This window comes from Stegodyphus dumicola, chromosome 1, assembly GCF_044657685.1.
Source record: "Stegodyphus dumicola isolate Sdum_Otavi_A_Nest chromosome 1, ASM4465768v1".
Taxonomy (NCBI): Eukaryota; Metazoa; Arthropoda; class Arachnida; order Araneae; family Eresidae; genus Stegodyphus; species Stegodyphus dumicola.
Window position 1 is genome coordinate 226,595,396 of NC_140768.1, and position 20,361 is coordinate 226,615,756.

General features: G+C 29.6%; 1 protein-coding gene across 5 annotated transcripts in view; it reads right to left on the minus strand.

Moving 5' to 3' along the window:
- Wdr59 (WD repeat domain 59) overlaps positions 1-20,361 on the minus strand; it is a 112,955-nt gene that overhangs the window by 35,765 nt on the left and 56,829 nt on the right. For 3 of the 5 annotated variants that reach the window (XR_015043764.1, XM_085826162.1, XM_085826149.1), the window contains 7 exons: positions 16,579-16,726; positions 11,607-11,845; positions 7,126-7,259; positions 6,912-6,993; positions 6,108-6,217; positions 4,708-4,834; positions 4,192-4,218 (listed from right to left, as the gene is read on the minus strand). Coding sequence is in view for 4 of the 5 variants with exons in the window: in XM_085826162.1 (XP_085682288.1) it covers positions 4,192-4,218; positions 4,708-4,834; positions 6,108-6,217; positions 6,912-6,993; positions 7,126-7,259; positions 11,607-11,845; positions 16,579-16,726 (867 nt within the window). In the remaining variant the exon portion in view is untranslated. Of the gene's footprint in view, positions 1-616; positions 3,638-4,191; positions 4,219-4,707; positions 4,835-6,107; positions 6,218-6,911; positions 6,994-7,125; positions 7,260-11,606; positions 11,846-16,578; positions 16,727-20,361 lie in introns of those variants that run through there. The other 2 variants (XM_085826168.1, XM_085826153.1) reach the window with 2 other exon arrangements.

Here is a 20,361-nt window from a genome sequence, read left to right on the forward strand (position 1 = left end):
AAGATGTTCCCTCCTCCATATGGTATTTAGGCACAGGAAAAAAAACCCTAAAAATAGTTTGTTCAATGGTGAAAACTTTATCTCAGTTTAAATTTTTTTTTTAAGTAACAACATGTTCATCAACAAAGGAATATGTTCAACAGTTGAGCTTGGCTTACTGTGGGTAAATAAAAAATTAACAAACATTTCTAGGTTCTCAGCATTTACTCTTGCTAACTCACAGTTGTATATAAATATTGGAAAAAACATTTGCAGATTTTGAGAGATTAATCATTTTATGAATCCAATGAAAAGAACTACATATTTTTAAAGCACTTATTTAATAATGCTGCAGCTAAAATTTTGGTAACATTTTAAAATTGTATATGAAACGCACAAAAACATATGCATTTACAGAAAGAATCATGTTTTTAGAAAATTCTAATAAAAATAACAATCTTAACAGCTGCTGCTGCTAAAGACTTACGATTATAAATAATAAAGATTATAATAAACAAATAATATTGATTTACTAGTAAATGAATATCACTATTACTGTAAAATAATAATATTATTAATTATTATAATTTTATTTACATTAATTATTTATATTATAATATTTTACAAATGCACAATATTTATAGATGGGTGATAGTGTGGAAATATTGTCTGCTTAGGAAATAGCTGAGAAATTTTATGCACATTATTATGACAAAAAGCAAATATGATTATATAAATATAAACATTTAGGGGGGAAGAGATAAATTTCAATTTCAATGAGTAATTAAATAACTAATTAAAAAAATTAAACAATTTTGAGAATTTAATTCACATATGATTTATGTTCACTTATACAAAAACTGGAAAAATAACCATAATCACTAACAAGATTAAAAAAAAGAAAACTCAAGTAAATTTATTTTATAAAATTGATTCTGATGTTAAGGATTCCACTTTTAATGCTCTACTTGGAATATAAAAAAAAACTCATGCAACATTTGCATTTACAGTAGAATGAATTACAGTTCCATAACAGATGCAAAACAGTCAAGAATACAATAAATCTTAAGCTTCTAACAATATATTTAATATGGTGTGCAAGTTCCAATACTGAGACTGCTGGCAAACACTTTGCCACTTACGTTTTAAAACATACACAATTTCTCATTAGTACAGATATAAATTTTGAAATAATTTACAGGAAGTAGTTGAATGTTATTATGGCAGACTAAACAGGAAGCTTAATCCAGATTGAAAACCCTAGTGCTTTTCTCAAGAGTAAATTAATACAAATGATAAAATAATAATATCACTTTGCAATAGCAACAAAAGTTTTTTCTTTTATAAACAGCATGAACTAGTGTAATCAAGATACAGTATCTAATAGAGAATGTTATTTTAAACTAAAAATTAACAATGTATGAGATTTTTTTAGGTGAAATCACATTCTGAAATATTAGTTCATTAAATACACTGATGAATCTGTGATATAAAATGTTTAATACATAAGTATGATAGTTACATACATGTATAAGGGTAAACTAAAAAATCATAAGCCATTAAATGTTTATTGTTAATCACTAATTACATACTATGACATTTAAACACATGCATTTTATTTTAAGTTGAAAACTCCATACATCATTGAACATTCTGATCACTGATTTCTATACTAGAAATGTTATTCCAGACATAACTTTAAAAGCACTTTATCATTCTGCTGTTATCAAAAGTAAATCAAGTGTTAGACAAGCAAATTATAAAGCATTACAAAATCAATATGGATAAAGGTTAATGATGCTGGGAACATGAGTACTTTAACAAGTGAAATTTCTACATTAATTATTTACTTAACACTTTTTGGAAATTTAAAAAAAAAAACTTTTTATGTTATTTTGCCATATTTAATATGTTTAATGAAAATTCATATTTCTTAAAATTTAACAAATATATGGAACCAATTTGAAATTTAAAATGTAGCTTATGCATATAGCTATGAAGCATTTTAAAAATTCATACCAATAACAAATGAATTATGCAACCAATACCAAATTTCATTACACAAAAATATATGCAAATTCACCAGAATATACATATTTATACTACAAATATCATAAATGCTCAATTTATCAAACTTGTTGATAGCCATATATATAATAAACTGTTTCATTTAGGCTGCTATCACATGTCGGTTTGTTTCGAAAGAACAACTGTTTGGAACAATTTTTCTGCTTTGTCACAACAGCCAATCACCACAGCTTGCTTTGGGGTTAACACAGGGAAAACTGGTTCTTCATTACAAACAAGCTAACAGCATTCGGCGCTGATAGCTGATTGTTTGAAAACGAACAACTTGCAACTTTTTTCGAAAGGAAGGAAAAAGTCGCACGTCTTTCTTTCAATAGTAAACCAGGCAGAAAAATTGTCCGAAACAGTTGTTCGAGTGAAACAAACGCCATGTGATATGGGCCTTACAGTACATCACAATTGACCACATCCACAACACTGGTGACACAATTGCAAAAATTGGGTACTGGAGATTAGCAAGAAGGATGGTATCCTAAAGATTGTACCATTAACAAACCTCCACAAAAGAGAAAGAGAGGAAAGAAGGTGAAATGGAATTAAATTTGAAGACAGGGATGGCCATTGCATTAGTAGAGCATTCTTCGTGTCCTATCAAACTTAACGGTAAGCCTCTGTTGTTATCAGCTGCATAATTATTTTGTTAAAAGTGATAATCAACCCTGCTTTCATTTCATTGCAGCATCAGCAAATATTCTAGTTAGCCCTATTCACACAGATGCCTACCATAATCAAAGTTGAATAAATTTAGTATTTGAGAAATGTGTAAAAAAACTTATTCCAACATAATAAAATTTGGCATCAATTAAGTAGTTTATTTGACATTAATTTTTAAAATGCTTCATGGATTTATGAATAACCCTGCATTAACATATACTTTATGATGAGAAAGACTACTTTGAAATAACTGATTTGCAATCTAGGCATAAAAAACACTGACAGTTGTCATTTCTCATAAAAAAATTCAATACTGTTGATTTATATTAAATAATTATGAACCCTTTTCAAGGAATCATTTTGCCTCTCGCAAACGTAAAAACATGAAAGGAAAAATATCCACAGTTAAGAGACATTCTAAAGCCAAATCTCTTGGAAAACACAGAAACTAAGACTTATTCCTTTTCTCACAAATGTACGAACATTTATGTGATATTTATTACATTCATGTAACCTTTAAGAAATGATTCACATAACAACTTTCTTGATTATGAGTTGAAATATTTTGTTTATGATGGTAAACTCTGCTGAGTCGCATCCCATCAAAATATAAGGATGAGACAGAGAGAGAAATAAAATTACCATGATTATATAAAGAAGAAATGAAATGTACCACTATTCAAAAAGAGGAAATGTTAGGATTTTCTGAACTTGCTAATATGTATTGGAATTTCTAAGGTCAGTAGCAAGACCAAACAAAAGTTTATGCTACTGTTTATATGTTTAAAGCATACAATCAAGACATATGATATAAGCACACTGAAAACAGAATACATCTACCTCTAGTTACATTAAGGAACTGTTACAAGCATCTGCTTCTTACATTCAGTCTCAAATATCAAAAGTGATAAATTACCTGAAACAAAAACAAATTGGGGGGGGGGAAGATAACCTTTTATTTAAATTTTAAATATATGAACAAAAGATGCAGATATCTTATTAGTTTTACAAAACCTTGCCTACCAATGGTGAAATTTTTTTTATCAAATTAGAACTGCATTATTTCCAAGGAGACTTATTTTAGAAAAGTGAAATATCAAAAACAGAAGATTACTTAAGTCATATACTGATTATTTAAAAAAAAAAAAAAATACTTCACAAACAGCAAAAGCATATAAATATTTCATTTGTTCAATATGAAATTTGTTTCATAGTTATTTAACTGAAAATTTCAACTGCTTAATTTTTTCTAATTTTGTAATAAATGAACTCTGTAACTTAAATGATTTTAGACATGATTAAATAAAAATCTAAATTAATATAGAAAATTCACTCAACAAAAGCCAACAAATAAATTTAGATATCTGTTCCTGTCTAAATTTGCATCATGCCTCTCTGCAAAATAATAATAATAAAGCATTTCATGCAAAAAAGAAAAAGCATTGCCACTTAATTAACACACCGACATACCTTCAGCCACCACTTCCCAGATATTTGCTACAAATACATAAAATATAAGCTTATTATAAGACAGAACACAATATTCTGATAATTATAACACAGTCACAAAAAATAGAACAGCACTACCTACAAAGAAAATGAACTGGGAGACACTTAATAAATTTATAACATTTGAAGCTTTAATGAAAACCTAACGAAAATGAGGATAAATCATGTCAGATTAAAATAAACTGATTAAGAGAAATAAATTTCAGATGCACTAGTTTCCAAAACAACTTACTATGTAACTAAAATAAAAGGCAAGATTGATTTTAAAACTGAAGCCAAAATTTTTTATTTAGTGCTTTATTTATTAATTGAAGTCCCAGCATATTTCCTCTCGCACATTATATTTTTTTAGATTAAACATTATCTTGTGAATGAAAAGAAAACTAGTTTATGCAAACATATAATAGTATTTAAAAAATCAAATATACATATATATATATAATTTTTATACTTAATTAAAAGGGAAAATATACTCACACTAATATTGCCTCCTGAATTTGTGTCAGCAACCTTTCTTGGTTTGTTTTCATTTGATTTTACATGAAAAATGCATGCCAGCATAGCTGCTGTTTGAACATCATAATGATTGCCATAATGAAATATTCTGGAGAGAAAATATATATATTTTACACAAAAATAATTTTTTTTAAATTGATAGAAAAGGATGAATATTTTAGTTTTCTAAATTAGCTTCCAATACTAATTCTGCTTTCAAAATAATCTACATTTATTGTACATGAAATTAATAATAAAATTCTTCAGAACAGCAAATTTAAATTTAAATAATATTAAATACAAAATATTACAACACTGAGTTTATATTACATTTTCTGTACCATCTACAGTTTATATAATTGCAGACTATGATAAAACATACATACAAGAAATAATAACTAAATAACCAATATTTTCTATAGCAATGATTAGAAAAAATATCAAGAATAAGATAGCATGAAAGTTATTTAAAAAAACTGTTGAAATTAAAAGTTGATTTATAGTAAAGGATTGTTAGAGACAAAATTAAAAACATCAAAAGGAGTGAATAAGCAATGATATTTTTCTATTCTCAAACTTAGGTCATTAATTCAAAAAGTTATCAGTTTCAGATTTCACTTTTTAAAGAAATAATGCACAAAGGGATACTGAAGGTTATTTTTTGAAACATGATGCTAATTTTAGCATATTTGGTTATTATAATATAAGTACATACATATTATATAATGTAAAACACAAAAAGGTTAATATTGATAACTCTATTCTTGTTATACAATGAGGAATACATAAAGGTGAACACTAGCATAACATAAGTGATATTACTGACCAGACTTTAGCAAAAATAAATCAATATTTCATATACAGAGAATTTTATCTCATTTTTTTAAAGACTAATTGATATACTGCAAATTTCAATCATCGTAAGAAATGTATTATTGTGCTGTAAAAATAAATAAATTAAAAAATAATTAGAACTCTTGCTCTTATTCATACAAACTGAGAAAAAATATTATTGATAAAATGCTTCCCTAAAGTAATACAATCATAATAAATTAAAAAAAATTACATACATTAAAATTTTATAAAAAGTTCTATTTCATAATTAAATTTCTCAAGTAAATGCAGTATCCTAAATTGAGTTTTGCAGAACACAATATGATGAAATAAGTAGATTTAAATTAACTACAAGAAAGTTTAATGCTTCAGAAATTCAACAAAACAAAACAAAAATCACACCTGTTAAAACAAATTAAAACAAAAATAAATACATTAAAAATATGCAAATTTTATCCATTAAAATTACATTTAATATAAAATTTAAAATAAAATGAAATCAACTCTACATTTATGATGGTAAAAAATTATACATATAAATTACTGACAAAGACTGAAGCATCTTTTGTCCAAATGGATGAGTTGCAAATGGCATACTATCAGGATCTGTGATCGGTACTGATGCAGCATTAGATATATGACCAGCTAATGACCAAACCTATTAAAAAGTCACATGAAAATAAATAGAAGCACAAAACTCATTGTCACAATGCACTTAAAAAAGTCACTCTCTGCCCAGTTTTACTTTTCTCTCTTAATGATTTTATAATTGATTTTTTTTTCTTAATAAGTCTTAAAATTTGAAAATTAAATAATATATCCTAATAAAATATATTTATAATAATATCAAATATAATTTTTTGTCCAGTATGAAAAGAATTTAAGTTCCTATTTTTCAAAGAATTTTCAAGTTTCCAATTTGATAGAGTACATGGCAGTGGAAGTTACTTAAATATGCAAATTTTCCTTTAATCTCATGTTTTAGAAATTATTCACATGATATTTTTCCAACTTTACAGCAATTATAATCACTTTATCATTTTATCATTCATGACAACAAATGAAGAAACAAAAGTTTAGACTTAATCTGCAAAAACAAGTTTTTCTACCTAAAGTTTAGCAATATTTAACAGCAATATTCTGTTCAACTTTCCTTATACACTCTTTCTACAAAATCATGAAACTAGACTACATTCTTTGATTATAATATTTTCTGAAATATGACAAACATAGAAAAGCTATATTTTCATATTATTTCAGCTCATTATAAAAGATTGCTGGATATTAATAAATCAATTTTAACTACATATAGTTTATTATTATTATTTACAAATGGTTAAAATTAAAAAAACCTGGACTAGATCTTTGCAGCCTTCTTTTGCTGCTACTGCAGCATTCTTTGCACAGGTAGCAGCAATATCCTCAGAACCAAACCTATGTTAAAAAGTGTTACTATGGAATGCTACAATTTCAATACATTTCAAACAGAACAGATAAATTTTAGAATTTAGGAAATACATATTTAAGTTTCATTTTAATTTATAATAAAAAGAAAAGAATCCATACACATAGTTTTGTGCCAAAATTGGGTTGATGGGCATTAATTTGGAAATATTATATATCAAAACAGCACCAGAGTTACTCAATTGTTTTGCTCCAGAAGACCTTCTATCTTGTAAACTTCTACGTTTTCTCTGCTTCTAAAAAATTAAAATGGAAATATATAGTTAAGGGAAAATAATACAACTCATCATTACAAAATAGTTCAACAAAGTAACAGATACCAACCCATTGCAATTTGATTTTTGACATACTGTGCTTAAATTTTTCTTAAATTATTATCTTTTAAAATTTAATCCAGCTTTTTTACTTTACTATCACAAAAGTGAATAAATATTACTTTCTTAATATGCTGTGCATACATATGTGATATTATAATTTAGTATTTTCAGGGTTCGTACACATTTCTGCACATGGAAATTAAGTACTTTTAAGGACTTTTAAGGACCATTAATGAAAAAATTAAGGACCTATCAGCATATGGGAACTGATTAAATTCAACTAAAAATATTATCCTATGCCTGAATTTCACTTTTCTAATACCATCCTAAAAATAAAATAGATCCAGTAGTATGCATTATTGCCAAATGTAAATTAATTAACATAATTATTAATAAGTTTGAGAATAAAATAAATTTCATGCAGTTTATCAAGTAGTGTTAAATATTTTACAAGCAGCATTTATAATAGGTTGGACATATTTGAAAGAAAATAAGTGACATTTACATTTTACTAATAGTTAGCTTTATGTTGATTTTTTTATGTCTTATTTTGTCACATACTTGGTCAGTCTAAAGCAGAGGTTCTCAACCGGTGGTATGCAAGAAAAAATAGGTGGTACACAAAGAAGCAAAGTATTTTTAACTATTTATTTCAAAATTAAAACCCCAACATCCTGATTGAGTTTTTTTCTTTAACACTCGTAAATTGATGCGATCTGAGCTTTGTTCACAAGTGGTGGTGGTAATAGTACTTTGGTGGTATTAAAGGGTTTCAATTTTTATTCAGATAGTACACATTAGTCAAAAGGTTGAGAACCGCTTGTCTAGAGGTTTAGTGAATAGCAGGTAAATTTTATGTCAAATGGCATAGGTTAAAATGAGAAGTACCATAATCAGCATTATTCATAATAAAAGACTGAATGTTATCACCACTGCTGCTTGTCTAGAGAGAGACCTGCTGATTAGAAAAACCTGAAAGGCATGATGTAGGCACGGTTGGCAAGTGTTAAATGTTAGTCAGGCTCTGATGCAGTTAGTGTCATAGCTTCGTGTAGAGTTCCAGGGGTTGTAACCCAGTTAATATACTTTCAGGTTCTAATAAGCCATTAAAGAACCAGAGGTGATAAGCTGTTTTGTATTAAGTCTCACTAAATGCAAAGAATAAGCTTTACTTGAATTTCTACATTTTTGTGTTTTATCTTGTGACCACAGTGAGTATTAATGATAGGCAATAACTCGTTTTAATATGTAGAGATAATTTTTAAAGGTAAGCACTTAGTTATAAATAATTAAATTAGGTAAATAGGCAGCCTTAGTCATGGATTTACATGGCCACTATTAAATTTTATTTTTTAACAATATTTGTTAAAAAAGCCCTATCAAAATCAAAATCTAATAAAATTTCACAGTTGAAAATACATGTTATTTATGACACTGATTCTTAAATGATATTAGAATAATTACACATTAAAAGCTACAAAACATTTATGTTTTGTAACAACAACACTCAACAAAATATTTATCAGTCATTTTAATTTGAAGCCTTCCCAAACATTTTGGCTAGTTTATACCGATTTCCTTCTCTTTAAGCATATTTTCTAACAATAATTAGATATTTATCTCAATATGCAAACCAATGCTCTCACTAGTTTCTGCGTGCTTTATCTCCTAATTTGTCAACCTCTCCACAATGTACCTATGAGGGTTTACTTGATCTGGTAAAAGTTAAATAGTCTAAAACCCCCGACAGACGTGAAGCAAATTATCACTATGTCTGAAAATAACTACAATATCGGACAAAGGTTTAAATAAGCCTCTTATTTGAAAAGAACTTAGAACAAACATAAACACATGTTCTGATGCTAACAAAGTCAATTATATCTCACGGTGACGTAATTAAACAAGAACAGTCAAATTCAAACTAAAAAGTTGGACTAGTGGTCAAAAATTATACAATTTAATTTTAATTTAATCTGGCTCAGTAACTCTATCATATGAGGAAACAGAAATGGAAAATTATAGCAAAGGCTGAAATCATAAACAATTGCGTAATTTACATAATAATAACTGCACATATCTTTAAAGAATAATTTTCATTATGTATTCAGTTTCTTTCTTCAGCATGTTTCTTTTTCATTTTAGAATTTTTGGATTTAATTAAGGATTTCTGTTTTTCTAAAAAATACTAAATGCAATTAGAATGTACAGAAAAGGTGGATAATTTTATTTCCTTAGTAATATGAACATTCAGAAGAAATATGAAATATATGGTAAAGGCCAGTTACAGAGCTGATGTGGCAGAATTTTAAAAATTTAATATCACCCCGAACAACAAAATCTAGAAATCGCAAAACTTTTAGAAATTAGAGCTGATATTGGAAGCATTTAGAAAGGCACTAAGCAACAGAATTCAGGCTCCACAGAGACTGCATCGAGTGGGAAAATGCCTAGTGCCAGCTATGTGTATGGTGCATTAAGACATATTAAATTAATCTTTTACATTGTAAGTTTTCAATTTCTTTATTAATAAAAAAATCCTTTTCTATAATGTCTGCCCAAGTGATACGATTAGAAGCATTTTTGATATTTTCCATGCTTGTGTCTAGTGAAAAGTAGAGAAAATAAAGGGAAGATAAACATGTTAAGAAAAAGATTCTAGTATCAGGAATAAAACACTCAAATAGTATTCATGTCTTCATTGTTCTTCCAGACGTTCTCCAAAAAGTAAGAAATTCATCGCAAACATTCTGTAAAATACATCCATTATGCGTTGATACCATGAAGACATTTTTCACTTTGTAACATATTTCTCGAATCTTCTAGAAACGTGGGTCTATAAATCTTGCTTTCAAATCCTTCTAAATTTTCCAAGTTGCACTGTCAAAAATACTAAAGAAAAATTATCCCAACCAATTCTGTAACAGCAAAAAGCCAAAAATATTTTGAAAAAAAAAAAAAAAAAAAAAGGTAAAAGTGTAAAATTACTTTTATAGATGAAACTGATGCATATTCTGAGAACTTTGAATATTCCGAGACAATTACATGGGAAAAACGCTTACTATGAAAAAATTAAAAAGAAGATATTTTTAATTAATTACATAGAATTTTGCTTTTGCTAAGAGTTGTTTCGTAAATTGTGCTTTATAGCATTATACCTTGTTTATTTTTCAGATTCAAAATATTGTATAATAAGCTGCCAAAATAAAACTTTATAATATGACAGCAGAAAATAAAAATGTTTTATTTTAATGTTATTTATCAAAGTTATGATGTTTTTCAAAAAAAAATCGTCGAAAATTCTGATTTCAGAATTACACATTTTCTATACAAACTGGTCTTAAAATCGCCAAAATGTTGACAAGTCGCCAAATTTAGAACCGTTTAAAGAATTCACATTCCCAAAAGCGAAAATTGTTTAAGAGCTTTTTATTACAATAAATGAATTTCGAAATGCTTATGTTTTACTTCTTGCTTAGAAACTCGAGTATCCTGTCATTTATATTAAAAATAGAAACAAATTATAACCCATGAACCCATTCAAAAGATAACCATATATGTCATTGAATCACCCAAAATATTCCTCCAAAATGCTAATTCACACTCAAAATGGCAGTCGTAAAAACAGACAGAAATTTCAGATGATTAAAATTACGGACCTTCTACTGATTTTGGCCAAAATTAAGGACTTTTAAGGACCAAAAATCGGTTCCAAAAAATTTAAGGACTTTTAAGGACTCTTAAGGACTGTACGAACCCTGTATTTTTACATGCACTAGCAATTAGTTCCAAATAAAGTCTAATACATGCCCCACTAAAATCTCATATGAAGGTAAATCTAAAATAGAAATCTCTCTCTAGTTTGTTGAGGTTTTAAATTTAGTAAAATTGTGTCATTATCAGCTCAGAAACAGGCTGCTCCATCTGCTTCTCTCGTTCTGACAATGATGTGCCAAGAGATGCAAATTCAGTATTATTTGCATTATCTTTTTCAAATTATTTTTTGCAATATCTTTCATACTTTTTATGCATTTTGATCTCGATGCTGGGTGGTTTTTATTTAGCAGTTTGTTGCATTTGCAAACAATTTTTAATTTTTTTACAATTGACAGGTTCTTACTCTGTGCTGAATATGCACTGGATTCAAATATTTCTAATTTGCCAATATATATATAACTAATAGAAAAATATTTTTACTGATATTAAAGAGCCATGCAAGAAAATCATAAAATCAATAATTAATTATGTATTTTAAATAGTTATAATTACTCTATCCTGATGATAAAATGATGAAATGGAAACAGATGTTTCACCACTGGGACTTTGGGCTAGAGGTGGATACACAAGGCTATACTGAGCAGGTGATGATGATGCAGTTCTGCCTTTCAATGGAAGGACAACATGAGATGCCAAATAAGCAGATAATGCTGATAATGAGCGTGGAGTATCATCAGTGGGAGCATTAATTCTATGTAAGTGTGATGGTCTTGTAAAAACAACCAATAAGTCTGAAAAAGGAAGGTATTAAGTAATTTTATATTTGATATTTTTTTATAAATTAAAAATTATACTTACATTGAAGATAGACAGCAATAAATTACCTTTTTCTCTTAGGCAATGGGTACCAATAATGTAGGTCTATGTTTTATTACTCATAATATTTTATATCTTAGAAAATAATAAAAAAGCAATTACATGCTTTGTTCTTTGGTTATAAAAAATTCTCTAATAATTAGCTTAAAGAGAGGGAGGATTAAAATACAAAAATATTTTTTACAGCTGGTAAAACTATAGAGATTACTAAAACAAAAAAGAAAACTATGAGCAAGTGGAATTAATAAGAATCTGAGCAACAAAAATGAATACAAAAAAATCCAAGTTATCCATTCACCACAAATATTATTCTTCTATTATAAAAAAAAAATAAAATAATGGGTTGGATTTATTATTAAGGTAAAGCATGCAAGTAACAATTCTGAAGGTATATCTTCCTAGAGATTTTTCTGAAAACAATTACTTCCCATTTATCCTACATATAGGAAAAATCAACTCAGATAGACAGCCTGTCCAGTTGCCAAGAATAATATTTGTGGTGAATCACCATTATTTCAAAGCTCCAGCCACTTGGCCAAAAGTAAATATAGGTATTAAAATAAAAAATTAATTTAAATACATGAATTGGAAACACAAAACAATCTTATTGTGTACATATATATATTTGAGGCACTTATATTTAAAGTAGATTTGAGGCATTGAAATTTGAATAGTTAATATATATCTCACTATAAGTATAAATGCACTTATTTGGATTGTTCTGTGAAATTATTTGCAACAAATATATATTACTAATATTGCAAAAAATATTGAAATTGTATTTACACACACCACATAATTATGAATTTCAATGTTAATGTGTGTGTGTGTGTATATATATATATATATACATACATATATAACACAGTAAAAATTATATGAAATTGGACTTTCATTATATTACCTTTTCCAGGATGATAATTTCTCCAATTTATATATATATATACATGCACACACACTACCTGACACTGAAAATGCACCACCAAGAAGAAATGGCCAGAAAGTGATGAAACTCAGCAAAAAGAGAGTGATAGCAATGAACAATTAAGTGATTGTTATTTCAAAATGATATACAGTACAAAGTCCGTAATACGGACTCGCCGGGACTTTGGCGATTCCGGATTATAGATCATCAATTTAAATCTGTTAAGATGGCCTGCAGAAATTATACAATTAAAAATATGAAACCATAATTTATGAAATAAAGAGCAATTATGATCTAAAGGGTATCAATATTTACAAAAAAATAAAAAGATTAAAATTTATTTGTTTACTTTATTAAACATTTCTTTCAATGTAAGTTGTTTTAAGTTGCTTCATTTTTGTGCTAATACTTTCTCTTTTATTCTATAAACTGACATAATTTCTTGTTCAGTTACAAAGTTCCACCTATCGGAAGCGGTATTTTCTGGATCTAGAACCATACTACAGATTTCGCCATTCATTAATTTGTTGATGATTGAGGGATTGTCGTCGCAATGAAAAACTTCTGTTATATCATCTTCATTTATTACTGCTTATCATCCACATTTCTTTACAAAATTCAATAACTGGAAAATTTCACCTTTAGTTTGCAATGTTCGAAAACATTCAAATTCGTGGCTATCATCTTCATTGTCCTCACCATGAAATATGGTAGCTTGCCATAAATTATGCCAAACATTTTTTAACATATCTGGAGACATCCTCCCAAGACACATGCATAAAGCATACAAAAAAAAAAGTTTGTGGATTATAGATCATTCCGGATAATGGACTTTGTACTGTACATAATACAAAGCGAGAATAGCATTGGCTCAGTAGGTTGTAAGACCACTTTGGAAGGCAATATACGAAGCAATATGTCTAGGTACAGGTTCAATGAGACTACAGATGATGTCTTGAGGAATGGCTTTCCATTCCTTGTCAACCATCTGCCACAGTTTGTCTCCTGAACACGGGAATGGCAGGGTCTGAAAATGGTATCTAATCACATCCCAATGTGTTCGATTGGTGAGAGATCAGGAGAGAAAGGTGGCCAGGGAAGCATCTGTACACCAACATAGCATATTGGCTGATGCAAACAGAGTGTAGTCTGGCATTATGCTGCTGATAAAGGGCACTAGGCACTCCCTGAAGGTAGGAAAGTGTCACCGGCTGCAGCACATTATCCACGTATTGTTGAGCCATCATAGTGCCCTGAATACGAACTAGAGGTGATATGAAATCATACCTAATTGTGCCCCAAACTATGATTCCACATTGTCACATGGTGGGGCATTCCACCATTGTTGCCGGGCTAGACCTGTCTCCACATCAATGCCACACTCGTATGCTGCGACTATCATTGGAGAAACAGAAGCGTGACTCATCTCAAAATACAATCCTGTGCCATTCCGCCATCCACATCGCTCGAGCCCAGCATCATTGCAGATTTTGATGTCTATGATGAGGTCAATGGAAGTCTTCTTAATGGAAGCCCCGAGTGCAGACCACTAGCCACCAATCAAAGACAAATGGTTCTAGTCAATATGGGAACATCCAGCATGTCTTTAACATACTGCAGAATGGAGGCAAATGAGGCTTGCGGATGTGTCGATCTGCACCAGCCCCCCCCCCGGACTTGCCACATTTCTTTGTTCCAAGCATCATCGGCACAGCAGGTGCACTGTGGATACGTCCAAGTCCTATTACTATGTCCCTCATAAAATTGTCTGTCCGCTGGAACTGCCTCCATTGACAACAGCCTGGCATTCTCTGCTATTATACACATCCTCTGAGACAAGAACATATTTTCTATGATGATTTCCCTAGCAGAAATAATGGCACAAAAACTGAACATTCCACAGTTTCCTTCCCTTACATCTTCTTCAATGTGCGCTGGAGAGCTGCGCATTTCACATCATTCGCATAACTCAGTGACATGCATCTACCATGAAATTTGAATAATTTTTGTGTTGCTTTTTAGTGTCTGGTAAAGTGTATACATATATATATACATAATAATTTATTTCCTAAACAGTATTGATTAATTGATTATATTATCTCCTAAGTTAATCAAAGTAGAATTATTTTAAAAGTGTGCATCCATACTGGTAAGTTATATTTTGAAAGATGTTTTGAAGTAATTTGAAAGCAAAATGTTAATAATGTTTTAACGGGGACTGGAGTTAAATCACCACGAAAAATAATATTTCAATTGTAAAAGGAAAAATTAAAACATGTAATCATTGTCATTGATCGGAAATTAGTTGACTTTTCAAGGGGAACAAACCAACTCCCGTTCAATGAACAATAATTGATAAAAATACGTAAATACGAAAGTGTTTCGTCTTTACTCGAGTTATAAGTTAAAGCCAAACCGGCAATTCTAGTCAGGCCAAATATTTCCGCGAATAGAAGGAATTATGAACCAATGCTGATACTCAAAGAACTTATTCTTATGAAGCATTTTAGTCAATTCAATTTGGAGTAAAAATCAATTACTGTATGGTCAATAATAACAAGCCATAAACAACTGGTTAATCAGTCAATTATATGTATTTATAATCACGGTTAATAATTAAATTATAATTATTAATTATAATTATGGCAAATAACCAACTGATGGTTCATTAATATATTTATTACCTACCAACGCATTACTCTTATTAATATCATTGCTTGAATTGCCACAGTAGTAAATTTGTTACATGTAATGAAAATAAGCCCGGAAAATACTTGTCAGACTAGGTGAAGCCTCACATGACTTCAAGCTTCCAGAACAATAATGAAACACAACATGATTCTCATTTCAAAGTAGAGAGTTTTCGGCAGAATTTCACTGTGCCTATGAATGGAATACATGTTTTCAAAGCTGCAAGAACAAATTTTAGAGCAAATACACATCTCTTGGTACACTGCAATTGCAGTCACTGGCGCTTTTCTCAGAACCTTGGCTAAAACCTATTTTCACTTCTGCAAGACCTGTTGTTACCTTTTTCTTGATGAACAGATGCCTCTTTTCTCAAGCACAGAAAATATGAGCAAAATTTTCTCTCCTGTTTGTAGGATTTACTGCTTTTGTTTTTTACAGATTTACCAGCAGAATTACTGTCAGCTCACGGTTTTGTAACAGTAATTTATTTTTTATATTTTTAGGCTTAGATTTCATTTTCAGACATTATTCCTTCTTGATGACTACAGACTTCTAAAAAAATAGCACTTACACTGGCAGGATATGAGAATTTTCTACTCTGAAGATTAAGGGGTTGAAAGTGAAGAATCAGACTAACTACTACAACATTCAGATTTCTTATAATTTGCCATACATTTTCAGAATTACATCAGAACTGAAATCAACTTCGAATTGTTGTGAAAAGAAGATATTTTAACAAACCTGCAGTTACCATTTAAAGATACATCAAATCATTTTTAAAAACATAAATAATATCATTATAAATAAAAAATCAGATATGTGGTCATTGACATCTAAATAATTCATAACCATAAATTAACATATATTTTGAGTTCTAAAAAATATTAAAAAAAACTGATTGATACTTAAGTACAGAAAAATGATAAAAAATTGATCTCTTAAAGCACTGAGTGGTCCTTAACTGATGACTAATTAAAATCAATTTTAATTAGTCATCAGTTCTTTAAACAATTGCTCTATATTTTTCCTTACCAGCACCACAAAACCTAGCACCAGAAGTTCTCGGAAACGGAACACTAACATCTTGAAATCCATAGGGAGAGGTAGGATTAAAGCTTGATTTTGCAGCTTCAATATGAAAAGGACTTTCTGGCATTGAAGGTTCCCCTTTATCTTCAGCCTAGGAAAAAGAGGAAGGAAATATGCTGCATCAGTGCTATATTATATATGAAGTTCCAAGCAGTTTAACCCTCTGAGCGTTATGACCGGGTTTATCTGATCATCAGAAGTTTTGCTACTTGGTATATATTAGCTTACAATTTAAGATATTTTGCTTTCTTACTTTCTTTAATAATGTAAATATCATCGTAATGAATGTCAGTTTATGAAGATGCAGACTAAAATAAGTAATTATACAAACTAAATTAATAAATGCTGTTTGAATACAGGTCTTCATGATGGATCTAAAATCCTGTGCCACTCAGAGGGTTAAATAGTCATTGATAATCTTGCATGATTTCAACACTTAAACAGTTCTGGTAGTCAAAAAACAGTCAAATGTTTATCACTTAAGTCAAGAATAAAATTTCACTGAATAAATATTATTTTTCAAGGTGAGGGGGGGGAAAACACCACCTCATTTAATGTTTACATAAAATGTCACAATCTAGAAATATGATTTACGCAGTTATTACATCAAAGAAAAATGTTTTATGTAACTCAGTTATTCAAAAGTCTAAAATTTGCAGTCTAAAAATAGTCAAAGTTTTTATCACTTAATTAAGTAAAGAAAATTTCACTGTATAAATATTATTTTTCAAGGTGTGGGGAGGGGGAACACTCATTTAATTTTGGTGCTAAACAGATTCCTTTTCACCTAATGACCTAACCTTTCCAGTTAGTGTCATTTCGACACCTTGCAGATTTCCAACAGAAAATGCTTTTATTTATTACTTATATCACAATGTATCCCAACGTGATACTGAATTCGCTTTCTTTCAATTTTTTAGGGCATAAGTTTTCCATGCTTTCCATGCATATTTTCCATGCTTCTGTCTAGTGAAAAGTAGAGAAAATAAAGAGAAGACAAACATGTTAGGATTCTAGTATCAGAAGTAATACAGTCAAATATTATGTTTTCATTGTTCTTCCAGATGTTCTCCCAAAATTAAGAAATTCATTGCAAACTTTCTGTAAAATACATCCACTACATGTTGATACTATGGAAACATTTTTCATTTTGTCACATATTTCTCGAATCTTCTAGAATCGTGGGTCTATAAATCTTGCCTTCAAATCCTTCTAAACTTTCCAAGCTGCAATGTCTAAAACTCTAAAGAAAAATTATCTCTACCATTTCTGTAACAGAAAAAAGCCAGAAATATTTTGGAAAAAAGTAGGAGGGAAAAAGTATAAAATTAATTTTATATTGAAAACTAATGCACATTCTGAGAATTTTGAATATTCTGAGACAATTACATGAAAAAAAACTCTTACTATCAAAAAATTAAAAACAAGACATTTTAAATTAATTACATAGCTAATTTTGCTTTTGCTAAGAGCTATTTCGTAAATTGTGCTTCCTTGTTTATTTTTCAGATTTAAAATAAGTTACCAAAATGAAACTTTATAATATGACAGTGAAAAATAAAAATGTTTCATTTTAATGTTATTTTTTAAATATAATTTCAATATATTACCATTATTTTAATAAAATTTATCAATGTTATGATGTTTTAAAAAATATCGTCGAAAAATACTCAGATTTTTGAATTAAAAAGTTTCTATAGAAACTAATCTTAAAATCGCCAAAATGTTGAAAAGTCACCAAATTTAGAACCATTTAATAAAAGAATTTTGGGCTTTTGCAACTGAGGATGGTGGTTTGGTAAAACCAGCGAAACTAGTCTTGTGAAAATTTGAAAATATAACACTGATTTTTGTTGTTTGATTCCTGAATCAGTACTATTGGAATAGTTTCAGTACACTGTTTCATTCAGAAAATACGCAAAATTAAAAATCTCTTTGCATCACTTTTCAGTCAGGTGAATTACAGGGAACCTCCAATATGAAGCAAAGCTTGCAAATGTTGCCAGTACCAAATTTATGAGATCACACAGACACATGAATAAGAAAGGAAATAGGCAATAGTAAAGCATATCAGGGAAATACATTCATGTCCATTAATAACTGAAGCTGAGGTAAGAAAGCAGTTCAATGTGGTAATTCTGTTGTGTTTGAAGGCTTCTGATATATAATTAATTTCATGTGGCTGCATAAGAAGAAATTTATGATTTTAAATGTGGTGATCTACAGACAGAAACGTCTACATATAGAAATCATGCAAAATGAGTTACTGGTGCCTTTCTATTCATCCAGCAGGAGATGACATCTCTGGGGTTACCTTCCCCCTTATATTTTTTCAGCTCCTCGAGTTCTCCACCTCGTGCATGTGTGATAAGAATATCATCTCTGGGTGACTTCAAAAAAGAACTCTTCCCTTCTGTTTTTTACAAGTTTGTGTACACACTTTACTCGTTGTTGAGATTAATGTCATTCTATTGCTGTGTACATATTTTGATTTATTAAAAGAATTTATTTTCTAAATGGGTGTCTAGCAGTTAATTAAGACCCCAAATTGGTGACTACAGCATTAAGAAGAACACGTTTTTTAATCATTTGAACATGTCTGCTAATGACGATACTAATGTTTCAATGCAAGCACCTGAAATCAACAAAATCTCAGTTGAAATACTGCCGTTTTGGAAAGATAATCCACGTCAATTCTTTAACAGTGGGATAACTGCCGATATCACAAAATACCATACAGTGGTAGGCCACATCTAGACAGACATCTTAAGTCAGGTAAGTAATATGATCTTCAAGTTATTGATGTTGTTGTGACACTCTTAAAAAGATTAATTGAAGTTTATTCTGACTCTGCAAAACAAAAATTAAAAAAACTTTTGAGAGACATCGATTTAGGCGACAAACGCCCATCTGTTATATTCCGACAAATGTAAGAACTGGCGGGACTTCTGGTTGGAACTGAATTACTAAAATCTTTGTGGCTTCAACGCCTTCCAGCTCAGACGCTAGAGCCATAGTGGCCTCTTCTGATATCAAACTTAAAAAATTAGCAGCTATGGCTGACAAAATCTCTGACATCACAAGTTCTGTCCAGCTTCCTGCAATGGATGTTAAATCAAAAGTAACTAATTCTACTGATACAAGCGATACTTTAGATAATTTACAAAACAAAAACCTGATTTAAATACAAAAGTAAATAAACTTTTTATGTTGTATTCTCGTGTTCGATCTCACTCTTGTGGACGTTCTAATTCTAGATCTAGATCCTTGCCCATGAATAAACAAACTGGTTGGTACCAAACCAAGTTTGGCAAAAAAGGCCTTTAAATGCAACAAATTTTGCACTTTTAAATTGGAAAACTAGACAGCCAAGTGTGTGTGGAGACGAATGCCATAGGCCAAAATAATTGTCGCCTCCTGGTATATGAAAAAATCTTTAAGAACACATTTTTTGGTTGACACAGGAGCCGAATTGTCTGTTTTGCCTTCTACTCCACAAGACTGGTGTAAACCAACATCATTGCTCAATTTAATTGTAGCAAATGGTACCAAAATTGATGTATATGGAAAACCTTTAGTCAATTTAGACATAGGTCTACGCTGAATTTTTCCATGGACTTTTACTATTGCTAATGTTTCACGACCAATTTTGGGTGCAGACTTTTTAAGTAATTATGGCATTATTGTTCATTTGAAATAAAAAAAAAAAAAAAAAAAATTGACAGC